General features: G+C 52.9%; 1 protein-coding gene across 2 annotated transcripts in view; it reads right to left on the bottom strand.

Moving 5' to 3' along the window:
- The window catches only part of LOC122923186 (protein kinase C alpha type), a 104,107-nt gene that overhangs the window by 15,756 nt on the left and 74,541 nt on the right, over positions 1 to 13,810 (bottom strand). For both annotated transcript variants that reach the window (XM_044273920.1, XM_044273921.1), the window contains 4 exons: positions 9,402 to 9,575; positions 9,231 to 9,322; positions 8,687 to 8,749; positions 7,601 to 7,739 (listed from right to left, as the gene is read on the bottom strand). In XM_044273920.1, coding sequence (XP_044129855.1) covers positions 7,601 to 7,739; positions 8,687 to 8,749; positions 9,231 to 9,322; positions 9,402 to 9,575 — 468 coding nt within the window. The remainder of the gene's footprint in view (positions 1 to 7,600; positions 7,740 to 8,686; positions 8,750 to 9,230; positions 9,323 to 9,401; positions 9,576 to 13,810) is intronic.

Below are 13,810 nucleotides of genomic sequence, written 5' to 3'. Positions count from 1 at the left end.
TGCACATGGAGAGAACGCACCGACAACACGATCCCTGCTGCCCTCTGCACATGGAGAGAACGCACCGACAACACGATCCCTGCTGTCCCGACACATGGAGAGAACGCACCGACAACACGATCCCTGCTGCCCCTGACACATGGAGAGAACACACCAACAACACGATCCCTGCTACCCCCGACACATGGAGAGAACGCACCAACACGATCCCTGCTGCCCTCTGCACATGGAGAGAACACACCGACAACACGATCCCTGCTGCCCCCGACACATGGAGAGAACGCATCAACATGATCCCTGCTGCCCTCTGCACATGGAGAGAACGCACCGACAACACGATCCCTGCTGCCCTCTGCACATGGAGAGAACGCACCGACAACACGATCCCTGCTGCCCCGACACATGGAGAGAACGCACCGACAACACGATCCCTGCTGCCCCTGACACATGGAGAGAACGCACCGACAACACGATCCCTGCTGCCCCTGACACATGGAGAGAACGCACTGACAACACGATCCCTGTTGCCCCCGAAACATGGAGAGAGCGCACCGACAATTCCTGCTGCCCCCGACACATGGACAGAACGCACCGACAACACGATCCCTGCTGCCCCCGACACATGAACAGAACGCACCAACAACACGATCCATGCTGCCCCCGACACAGAGAGAGAACGAGCTGACGATGGAAAAGTCAGCAAGCAGCAAAATATTATTTTTTTTAAAAATCATCATCATATAATGGTGTGCCTAGAGGCCGCACGTGCCGGCCGCTCGCCATTTATACAGTAACTGATGCGGAAGGTCACCGGGGAACACGTCTTAGGTCCAAATATTTGTCACCCAGCTTTACATACACACTGATGGCAGACACCTTAGCACTGTGTCCTCTGCTCTGCCGGTGTGTCAGTCTTCACCGTTGCTCTGGCATGATATTCAGAGCTCTGGTCTCATTACTGGAGTGATGCAGCGCTGGATTTCCATGGTGAACACAATGGTTCTTGGTGCCGGCTTATATAAGAAGTGTAATTGAGCGGCGGCCGTCTGACGCAGGAGAGGTTATTACGAGCTCGGTGCCCGCGGTGACCGAGCCGCTCATTAACATAAGTGTTAAACACGAGGATTAACTGCGTAATTCTAAACCTCACCATAAATAAGTACTCCAGCTCCCTGGATGCAGCCTGCAGGGTAAAAAATGGTGGTCACTCCACACTGCTCCGGGCTCTGGTCTATATGTATGTGTCCAGAATACTGTATGTACCCTGCTGTGACCACCAGGTGGGAGGCCTCCATTCTTTACCCTGCAGGCTGGATCCAAACAATCGGGAAAAAGAAACAGGGCAGTGATGGGTTAAACCTATGCCAGGACAGGGTTAAAGCCAAAGAAGTCCAGAGTGACAGATCCAGCAAACGAGGCTGCAGCGCCAGTACTTCACCGCTGAGGGATTCATTATACACACAGACGAGGCGCCAGTACCTCACTGCTTAGAGATCCATTATAAACACAGACGAGGCGCCGGTACCTCTCCGCTGAGGGATCCATTATACACACAGAAGGGGCGCTGGTACCTATGCTGCTGAGGCGCCCTGCTCCTTACTCTCCTCTCCTGAAATACTCTGTGCTGCTAAAGGCGCCCTGCTTCTCACTCCTCTCCTGAATTTGGGCTCATGCACACGAACGTATTTCCTTTCCGTGTCCGTTCCGTTTTGTTTGCGGACCGTATGCGGAACCATTCACACCAATGGGTCCACAAAAAGGGTTAATTACTCTTACCGGTAATTGGATTTTCCAATAGCCTCCCCGACGGCACTGAGAGGAGGATTAACAGAGAAATAAACTAGGGAGGGACTACTGCAGAAAGAATTCTGCGTCCGAAGGAGAGGACCTGGTTATGGACCACATCTAATCTATAATGGTTAAAGAAAGTCATTGGATTCGCCCAAGCCGCTGCTCTCCAGATCTGATCAATAGAGATAGAGGCAGACTCAGCCCAGGGAGCTGACACCGCTCTTGTCGAGGATCTTGATTCTACTGGACATGGCATAAGGCAATAGTGTCTCTAATCCATCTGGCGATCGTAGCTTTACTGGCTGCCCGACCTTTATTAGTCCCCTGGAATTGGAGAAGATGGTCTGAATTCCTGAATTGTTCCGAAATCTTCAGGTAGGCCAGCACACTGCTTTACATCCAAGTTATGGAATTTTTTCTCCTGATCAGATGTAGGAGAGGGGCAAAAAGATGGTAAGGCGACTTCTAGATTACAATGAAATCTCAATACCACCTTCGGGAGAAAAGCCTCAGTACAATGCGGTCATCCAAAATTTTAAGATAAGGAGGACGGCAGGAGAAAGCTTGGATTTCGCCAATCCATCTGGCCGTAGTAATGGCAAGAAGGAAGGTGGTCTTCAGAGTTAGGAGCTTTAGAGAGATATCCTCAATGGGCTCGAACTGAAGATCCATCAAAACCGTAAGGACTAAATTTAAGTTCCAGGGAGGGACGGAAGAACAGATGGAAGGGGAATCTCTGATTGCTCCTTTAATAAACCGCCTAATTAGAGGATGCTCTGACAGTTTGGTATCCATGAAGACCCCTAGGGCTAAGATCTGGACTTTAAGGGTGGAAGGCTTGAGGCCCCTGTCCAGACCTGCTTGTAGAAAATCCAAGATCTTATGGATATTTTCCAGGGCTTCCTGATGTATTTCGCATCCAGCAAACAGGAGGAAGGCTTTCCAAGTTCTGAGGTAGATTTTTGAGGTTATCATCTTCCTACTCTTCAATAAGGTGGAGATCACCGCGTCGGAGAGGCCCTTCCCCTTAAGACTTAGCCTCTCAATTTCCAGGCCGTCAGCCTTAGATGGATGAGGGACTGGACCTTGTTGCAAGAGACATCGAAACATAGGAAGAATCCAAGATATTCCGGATGACAGGCTGAGAAGAAGAGGAAACCAGGCCCTTCTGGGCCAGTAAGGAGCTATCATAATTATATGCGCCTTCTCCTCTGCCACCTTAATCAGGGTCCTCGGAATCAGGCTGAAGGGGGGAAATGCTAATAGGAGTCCTTCTGGCCAAGGGCAGGACAGAGCGTCCAAGATGTCCAGATGATCTTGAGGAGATAGGGAGCAAAATCTTTTCACCTTCCTGTTGGTTCGATTTGCAAACAAATCCATGACTGGAATGCCCCATCTTTTGAAATATGTTGGTGTCTAGCGCCGACTCGCCCTCCTTCCGGGTCTGCCTGCTGAAAAAATCTGCTAGATTGTTGATCCCCTTCAAGTGAATTACTGTTAGAGATAGTAGGTGTTTTTCTGCCCAAAGAAATATTCCTCTTGTTACCGCTGCTAGAGATTTGCATCGGGTACCTCCCTGCCTGTTCAAATTGGTCACGGTGGTGGTATTGTCCGAGAGAACTTTTATGTGACCGAGAGGACTGTTTGCATGAAGCGCCAGAAGGACTTTGTGGAGAGCTCTCTTAGATTTGAAGAGGCGTTTGACATGGAATGGCCCAGATGCCCTGAACCACTAAGTCTCCCCAACCACGACTGCTGGAATCCGTAGTAACCACCAGTAGATTTTCCTGGCACCAGAAGACTCCTGTCTGGAGATTTTTTCTTACCTTCCACCAGGCTAGAGAGTGCTTTACCCGTAGTGGAAGAGTGACCTTCCTGTCTAGGGAACTTTTGTTGCCGTCCCAGGAATCCAATAGAAAAGCCTGTAGAATTCTGGTGTGGCTTTGCGCCCACCTGACCGCAGGGATTGTAGCTGTTAGAAATCCCAACACAGTCATCACATTTCTGATCGTCGTGGATCTTAGTTTGCAGAATTGATTTACGTTCTGATACAGTTTTATCTGCTTCTCTTCGGGGAGAAAATATATTAGTAAGCGGGAATTGAGGAGGACTCCTAAAAAGATATTTTGCTGGGAAGGAGCAAGGTCGGATTTTTTGAAATTTACTATCCATCCTAGCTCTGAAAAGGTAGCTTGAACTATGCTTAGATGGGACAGGAGACGGTCTTCCGTGTCGGCTGCAATTAAAAAATCGTCCAAGTACAGGACTATGAGGATACCTTGCATATAAAAGATGAGCTGTTACCTCTGCGACTATTTTCTTAAAAATCTTTGGAGCCAATGATAGGCCATAGGGGAGAGCCTCAAACTGGAAGTGACAGAGGCGGCGTTGCATGAAGACTGCAATTCTCAGGAATCTCTGGTGGTCCTTGAATATGGGCACATGATAGTATGCATCTTGTAAGTAGTGTTGAGCGAACTTGTGTTTTAAGTTCTGCATCCAAAGTTCAGGTTATCGAAGAATCCCGTTATGGATTCCGCTACCACGGACCATAACGGAATTTGGAATCCATAACGGGATTGTTCGATAACCCGAACCAGAACTTAAAGCACAAGTTCGCTCAACACTACTTGTAAGTCCATTGTCACCATATAACAAAACTGAGGCAGTAGGTTTACAGTCAACCTGATAGTTTCCATTTTGAACTTCTTGTAGGTTAGGCACTTGTTTAGACTTTTCAGGTTTATGATCAGCCTGAAGGAGCCTCCTGGTTTTTGAATAAAAAAACACTGGGGAATAGAATCCTTGCTGATGTTGGTCTTTTAGAACGGGAAGCAGGACTTCTTTCTGAATCAGGCTGGTTAGCTCGGATTCCAGAGACAGTTGCTCTTTTCTTTTGGCCAGTGGTTCGTTTACGACAAAGTGATTTGGTGGGTAAGAGTGGAATTCCAGTTTGAACCCCTCTTGAATGGCGGCAAGAATCTAAGGGGAGGTTCCCATCCTTTCCCAGCTTGGAGCAAAAATGTTTAATCTTGCTCCCACCCGACCTCTAGACGCTTCTATGTTTGGATTGGGGGCAGTACTGAGCCAAGTCGGAAAAGATGGCGGTGAGCATCCAGTGGCTTACTTAAGCAAAAAACTTTCTACCCCGGGAAGTAAGCTACGCCGCCATAGAAAAAGAATGCCTGGCCGTAGTGTGGGCCCTTAAAAAGCTGCAGCCCTATTTGTATGGACAACCCTTTTCCTTACTCACAGATCACAACCCGTTGGTGTGGCTGAACAGGGTGTCCGGAGACAATACCCGGCTGCTGCGCTGGGCATTCTGAATCAGGCTGGTTAGCTCGGATTCCAGTGACAGTTGCTCTTTTCTTTTGGCCAGTGGTTCGTTTACGACAAAGTGATTTGGTGGGTAAGAGTGGAATTCCAGTTTGAACCCCTCTTGAATGGCGGCAAGAATCTAAGGGGAGGTTCCCATCCTTTCCCAGCTTGGAGCAAAAATGTTTAATCTTGCTCCCACCCGACCTCTAGCGTCATTGGGTGGACTTTGATGCCTTTTCCGGATTGAAGAGGAATCCTTTACCTCTTCCTCTTGAAGGCTGCCATCTTACTGAGAACTCCCTTTTTTTCTGGTCCACTCTAGGTTTGTTTTGGGAGCGAAAGGAACGTCTTTGGTTGAAATATTTGGGTTCAATAGGAAATCCTTTTTTCCTGTCCGACGCCTCTAATATGTCGTCCATGAATGACCCAAAAAGTCAATTGCCTTCGCAAGGGATAGAACAAAGACGTTTTTTGGATCCTGTATCCGCCGACCAGGCCTGGAGCCATATGGCTCTGCGGGTGGCGTTAGATAAGGCAGCTGACCTTGCAGAAAGCTTCACCAAGTCTGCTAAAGGCGTCCGCTAAGAAGTTGGATGCTTGTTTGAGCAATGGCAGAGATGCTAGGATCTCTTCTCTGGGAGTACCTGCTGCCAAACGATCTTATAGCTGGGACAACCATACGGACAAGGATCTGGCGGCACAGGTAGCAGAAATAATAGGCCTAAACATAGCAGTATTTGTCTCCCAAGCTCTCTTGAGTAGGCTCTCACTCTTTTTGTCCATCGGGTCACGTAGTTTTGTCCTCAAACGGGAGTGACGACTTCTTTGAAATCCGAGCCACAGGTGCATTCATTTTTGGTGATTTATCCCAGAGGCTAGTATCGGCATCTGAAAACGGATATTTCCTTTTAAAGGAACTTGAAATAGGAGCACGTTTTTCAGAATCTTTCCATTCTTTAGATATAAGCGATTTTAATTTATTGTGAATCGGGAAAACACGTTTCTACCTTTCCCCCAGACCCTGGAACATCTGGTCCTGACTGGATACACTTTCTTTGGTATCTTCCAGGTTCATGGTGTCTCTTATAGTTTTTAAGAGATCCTAGGTGTCTTCCGGAAGAAATAACGGTCTGCCAGATCCATCACTAGAGGCAATCTCCGCCTCATCTAAAGCCAGCCCCTATAACTGAGCGCTATGGGATCTGTGGGATGTAGAGGCCTGCGGGGATGAAGGCGGCAGCCTGGACTCCACTGACTTCTTCCTAATAATTCTCCGCATGGAGTCCAAAAGAGAGGGAGACTCTTCGGACACATTCTTCTCTGTACACTTAGGGCATAGGGCTTTCTTGGCCTTAGAGCAAAAGGATTTTCGGCAAATAGTGCATTTCTTGCGGCCCGAATCAGCCCTAGGTGCCTTGGCAGTGGAGGTTTCTCTACCGTATAAGTAATCAAATTTATGAATTTTTGTTTAGTTTAGTAGGATCCAAGTCCATACAAAAAAAATCCTACCAGCACCAAGCACCCAGGGTGAATGAAGGGAACCACAACCCCACCAACATTATGGAGAGGAGGCTTACCGGGCTGAGGGCAACTGAGGCAGAATTCATAGGCTTGCGGGCAGCTTCCAGTTTCATAGGAGCCGACATCATAGGAGCAAATGAGACACCGCAGAAAACAGCATTCCCAGCTCTTAACGACGGTGTGGCAAACATCGCCACTTATCGAATGTCTTTCTTGTCTGTACCTCTTCCCCTCCCCCCTCAACCTCCCATCAGCCCTTGCTATTGTCTGACCCCACTTTTCCTTGTACCATAGTAATCTATGTATTTTATGTAAATGAGGCTGTTGGAGGTTTGAATCCAGGTGCACATGCCTAGTAACGTCAGTGACTCCCAAACTGTGTGTCGTCCAGTCACTGGGGAAATTGTCTCTTGAATATTGACCTGTTTCTTCAGCTACAAGGGGATTTAAAGTGAAGATATTGAGGGTATACCTTGAAGCTCCGCAACAGACGGCTTTGGCGTGACGCTAATGTCATGACGCACAAGCAGTCACGTGACGCACCACGCCTGCGCCGCCAGTAACGAGACTCCCTTCCCGATAGCCCGGGGAGTCTCTGCCCACAGTGCTGCGCCAGGTAAAGGTATTTCTTCCTTGCTCCGGAACCAGGAGTAAGCGGCTGGAGCCCTGGGCTGCCTTACGACGAAAAATAGAACATGTCCTATTATTGTCCGCATTACGGACAAGGTTAGGACTGTTCTCCTAGGGGCCAGCTGTTCCGTTGCGCAAAATACAAAATGCACGGGGATGTCATCCGTATTTTTTGCGGATCCGTTTTTTGCAGACCGCAAAATACATACGGTCGTGTGCATGAAGCCTTACTCTGTGCTGCTGTGGTCATTTAATCTGCTGGAACAGTCATGAAGGTAAAATAAATGGTTGTGGGTGTGGCCTAAGGTCAGGTGACTGTAAAATGGCAGAAGGGGGTTACCTCTGGCGCAATGTAGTCGGGGGTGCCGCAGAACGTCCGTGTTGTGACCCCGTCCACCATGTGCTCTTTACACATCCCGAAATCTGCGATCTTTATGTGCCCCTCCGAGTCCAGCATCACATTGTCCAGCTTCAGGTCTCTGCGAAGAATCAGTGGCAGCGTCAGCAGGGGGCGCTCTCACTCTATGGGGCAGCGTCAGCAGGGGGCTCTCTCACTCTATGGGGGCAGTGTCAGCAGGGGGTAGCGTCAGCAGGGGGCGCTCTCACTCTATGGGGCAGCGTCAGCAGGGGCGCTCTCACTCTATGGGGCAGCGTCAGCAGGGGGCGCTCTCACTCTATGGGGCAGAGTCAGCAGGGGGTAGCGTCAGCAGGGGGCGCTCTCACTCTATGGGGCAGCGTCAGCAGGGGGCGCTGTCACTATGGGGCAGCGTCAGCAGGGGGCGCTGTCACTATGGGGCAGCGTCAGCAGGGGCTCTCACTCTATAGAGTAGTGTCAGCAGGAGCGCTCTCTTTCTATGGGGTAGTGTCAGTAGGGGGCGCTCTCACTCTATGGGGCAGTGTCAGCAGGGGGCGCTCTCACTCTATGGAGTAGTGTCAGCAGGGAGCGCTCTTACTCTATGGGGCAGCGTCAGCAGGGAGCGCTCTCACTTTATGGGGCAGCGTCAGCAGGGGCTCTCTCACTCTATGGGGCAGAGTCAGCAGGGGCTCTCTCACTCTATGGGGTAGTGTCAGCAGGGGGCGCTCTCACTCTATGGGGTAGTGTCAGCAGGGGGCGCTCTCACTCTATGGGGCAGTGTCAGCAGGGGGCGCTCTCACTCTATGGGGCAGCGTCAGCAGGGGCTCTCTCACTCTATGGGGTAGTGTCAGCAGGGGGCGCTCTCACTCTATGGGGTAGTGTCAGCAGGGGGCGCTCTCACTCTATGGGGTAGTGTCAGCAGGGGGCGCTCTCACTCTATGGGGCAGCGTCAGCAGGGGGCGCTCTCACTCTATGGGGTAGTGTCAGCAGGGGGCGCTCTCACTCTATGGGGCAGCGTCAGCAGGGGGCGCTCTCACTCTATGGGGTAGTATCAGCAGGGGGCGCTCTCACCTGTACACAATTCCTTTCTTGTGTAGGAAGAACAGGCCAACTGAGATCTCAGCCGCGTAGAACCTGATGGACAGAGGTCACATGATCAACTGATTAAAGTATTTGCAGCCCGCCCCGGTACACCGGTGTCATCACTTGCGCCACCACAGCGGTCGGCTTGGTACAAATCTACGTGGTGATGCGCATTAGCGGTACACGTCCACTGATGGCGGGATGGGTTGTCGCTCAGCGGGGGTCACATGACAGAGCGGCTGTACTGCATGTCACATCTAATAAAATTAGTGAGCGTTCCAGCGAGTGTGGGCAAGACAACGGCAGATGAGACGTGACAGTCTCGTCTCGGGGTAGATTACTGCTCATCCTTCTGTTCTGCGTCGTGCAGTCTCCCGCCGAGCGTTCTGCGCTCCCCTCTAATTTCACTGAAATGCTCTAAAATCACACCTCTGATTAACTTCTGCAGTGCCGGCCTACCCTCTTCAGAGCTGGCGTTTACATGATGTGAGTGAGGTAGCGTGTGCCTCATGCCCCCTTCTGGCGGACTTACACGGCCTGCGGCTCCTTGAATTTGCCCACTTGCTGGATGTGATACATCAGGTCTCCTCCGTTCACGTACTCCATGACAAAGTAGAGCCGGTCCTAGGAGGACAAGGAGGGGACAATGTCACTGGCGGCCCCCGGCCCCTCCCACATGCCGCTCACATGCCCCACCCCTTACCACAGTCTGGAAGCAGGAGTGCAACTGAGTTAGGAAGGGAGGCTTCTCAGAGAGCGCCAGCACCCGCTTCTCCACCATGGTGCACTCCACGTCATCATCCTGGATCACCACGTCCTTCTTCAGGATCTTGACGGCGTAGAGTTCGTCCGATCCCTTCCTCTCCGCCAACATCACCTGGAGAGGAGCGGGGGTCGTCACCTGACTGACAACCCATATTCAACTGACAACTTGCCCCATCCCCCACACCATTAATAAGCACCTGACCTCCACCATCCCCGATGAGAACCTCACCTCCACCCTATTAAAAAGCACCTGACCTCCACCACCCTCCATCAGGACCTCACCCCCACCCCATTAATAAGCACCTGCCCTCCACTGCCCTCTATGAGGACCTCACCCCCCCTATTAATAAGCACCTGACCTCCACCACCCTCCATCAGGACCTCACCCCCACCCCATTAATAAGCACCTGACCTCCACCACCCTCCATGAGGACATCACCCCCACCCCATTAATAAGCACCTGACCTCCACCATCCCAGATGAGGACATCACCGCCACCCCATTAATAAGCACCGTGCCCTCCACCGCCCTCCATGAGGAAATCTCCCCCACCCCATTAATAAGCACCTGACCTCCACCGCCCTCCATCAGGACCTCACCCCCACCCCATTAATAAGCACCGTGCCCTCCACCGCCCTCCATGAGGACATCTCCCCCACCCCATTAATAAGCACCTGACCTCCACCGCCCTCCATCAGGACCTCACCCCCACCCCATTAATAAGCACCGTGCCCTCCACCGCCCTCCATGAGGACATCACCCCCACCCCATTAATAAGCAACTGACCTCCACCGCCCTCCATGAGGACCTCACCCCCACCCCATTAATATGCACCTGACCTCCACTGCCCTCCATGAGGACCTCACCCCCACCCCATTAATATGCACCTGACCTCCACCGCCCTCCCTCAGGACCTCACCCCCACTCATTAATAAGCACCTGACCTCCACCATCCTCCATGAGGACCTCACCCCCACCCCATTAATAAGCACCTGACCTCCACCACCCTCCATGAGGACCTCACCCCCACCCCATTAATATGCACCTGACCTCCACCACCCTCCATGAGGACATCACCCCCACCCCATTAATATGCACCTGACCTCCACCACCCTCCATGAGGACATCACCCCCACCCCATTAATATGCACCTGACCTCCACCACCCTCCATCAGGACCTCACCCCCACCCCATTAATATGCACCTGACCTCCACTGCCCTCCATGAGGACCTCACCCCCACCCCATTAATATGCACCTGACCTCCACCACCCTCCATGAGGACCTCACCCCCACCCCATTAATATGCACCTGACCTCCACCATCCTCCATGAGGACATCACCCCCACCCCATTAATAAGCACCTGACCTCCACCACCCTCCATGAGGACCTCACCCCCACCCCATTAATAAGCACCTGACCTCCACCACCCTCCATGAGGACCTCACCCCCACCCCATTAATAAGCACCTGACCTCCACCATCCTCCATGAGGACCTCACCCCCACCCCATTAATAAGCACCTGACCTCCACCATCCTCCATGAGGACCTCACCCCCACCCCCACCCCATTAATGAGCACCTGACCTCCACCACCCTCCATGAGGACCTCACCCCCACCCCATTAAAAAGCACCTGACCTCCACCACTTTCCATGAGGACATCACCCCCACCCCATTAATATGCACCTGACCTCCACCACCCTCCATCAGGACCTCACCCCCACCCCATTAATATGCACCTGACCTCCACTGCCCTCCATGGGGACCTCACCCCCACCCCATTAATATGCACCTGACCTCCACTGCCCTCCATGAGGACCTCACCCCCACCCCATTAATATGCACCTGACCTCCACCATCCTCCATGAGGACATCACCCCCACCCCATTAATAAGCACCTGACCTCCACCACCCTCCATGAGGACCTCACCCCCACCCCATTAATAAGCACTGTGCCCTCCACCGCCCTCCATGAGGACCTCACCCCCACCCCATTAATATGCACCTGACCTCCACCATCCTCCATGAGGACCTCACCCCCCCATTAATAAGCACCTGACCTCCACCACCCTCCATCAGGACCTCACCCCCCACCCCATTAATAAGCACCTGAGCTCCACCACCCTCCATGAGGACATCACCCCCACCCCATTAATAAGCACCTGACCTCCACCACCCTCCATGAGGACCTCACCCCCCCCCATTAATATGCACCTGACCTCCACTGCCCTCCATGAGGACCTCACCCCACCCCATTAATATGCACCTGACCTCCACCGCCCTCCCTCAGGACCTCACCCCCACTCATTAATAAGCACCTGACCTCCAGCATCCTCCATGAGGACCTCACCCCCACCCCATTAATAAGCACCTGACCTCCACCACCCTCCATGAGGACCTCACCCCCACCCCATTAAAAAGCACCTGACCTCCACCACCCTCCATGAGGACATCACCCCCACCCCATTAATATGCACCTGACCTCCACTGCCCTCCATGAGGACCTCACCCCCACCCCATTAATATGCACCTGACCTCCACCATCCTCCATGAGGACATCACCCCCACCCCATTAATAAGCACCTGACCTCCACCACCCTCCATGAGGACCTCACCCCCACCCCATTAATAAGCACTGTGCCCTCCACCGCCCTCCATGAGGACCTCACCCCCACCCCATTAATATGCACCTGACCTCCACCATCCTCCATGAGGACCTCACCCCCCCCATTAATAAGCACCTGACCTCCACCACCCTCCATCAGGACCTCACCCCCACCCCATTAATAAGCACCTGAGCTCCACCACCCTCCATGAGGACATCACCCCCACCCCATTAATAAGCACCTGACCTCCACCACCCTCCATGAGGACCTCACCCCCCCCCCCCCCCATTAATATGCACCTGACCTCCACCACCCTCCATGAGGACCTCACCCCCACCCCATTAATATGCACCTGACCTCCACCGCCCTCCCTCAGGACCTCACCCCCACTCATTAATAAGCACCTGACCTCCAGCATCCTCCATGAGGACCTCACCCCCACCCCATTAATAAGCACCTGACCTCCACCACCCTCCATGAGGACCTCACCCCCACCCCATTAAAAAGCACCTGACCTCCACCACCCTCCATGAGGACATCACCCCCACCCCATTAATATGCACCTGACCTCCACCACCCTCCATCAGGACCTCACCCCCACCCCATTAATATGCACCTGACCTCCACCACCCTCCATCAGGACCTCACCCCCACCCCATTAATAAGCACCTGACCTCCACCATCCTCCATGAGGACCTCACCCCCCCTATTAATAAGCACCTGACCTCCACCACCCTCCATCAGTACCTCACCCCCACCCCATTAATAAGCACCTGACCTCCACCACCCTCCATGAGGACATCACCCCCACCCCATTAATAAGCACCTGACCTCCACCCCCCTCCATGAGGACATCACCCCCACCCCATTAATAAGCACCTGACCTCCACCGCCCTCCATGAGGACATCACCCCCACCCCATTAATAAGCACCTGACCTCCACCGCCCTCCATCAGGACCTCACCCCCACCCCATTAATAAGCACCTGACCTCCACCACCCTCCATGAGGACCTCACCCCCACCCCATTAAAAAGCACCTGACCTCCACCACCCTCCATCAGGACCTCACCCCCACCCCATTAATATGCACCTGACCTCCACTGCCCTCCATGAGGACCTCACCCCCACCCCATTAATATGCACCTGACCTCCACTGCCCTCCATGAGGACCTCACCCTCACCCCATTAATATGCACCTGACCTCCACCATCCTCCATGAGGACATCACCCCCACCCCATTAATAAGCACCTGACCTCCACCACCCTCCATGAGGACCTCACCCCCACCCCATTAATAAGCACCTGACCTCCACCATCCTCCATGAGGACCTCACCCCCCCATTAATAAGCACCTGACCTCCACCACCCTCCATGAGGACCTCACCCCCACCCCATTAATAAGCACTGTGCCCTCCAACGCCCTCCATGAGGACCTCACCCCCACCCCATTAATATGCACCTGACCTCCACCATCCTCCATGAGGACCTCACCCCCCCATTAATAAGCACCTGACCTCCACCACCCTCCATCAGGACCTCACCCCCACCCCATTAATAAGCACCTGAGCTCCACCACCCTCCATGAGGACATCACCCCCACCCCATTAATAAGCACCTGACCTCCACTGCCCTCCATGAGGACCTCACCCCCACCCCATTAATAAGCACCTGACCTCCACCACCCTCCATGAGGACCTCACCCCCACCCCATTAATAAGCACCTGACCTCCACCACCCTC

This window comes from Bufo gargarizans, unplaced genomic scaffold (assembly GCF_014858855.1).
Source record: "Bufo gargarizans isolate SCDJY-AF-19 unplaced genomic scaffold, ASM1485885v1 original_scaffold_1329_pilon, whole genome shotgun sequence".
Taxonomy (NCBI): domain Eukaryota; kingdom Metazoa; phylum Chordata; class Amphibia; order Anura; family Bufonidae; genus Bufo; species Bufo gargarizans.
Note: the sequence above shows the minus strand (reverse complement) of the source record. Positions and strands in the feature narration are given on the sequence as shown.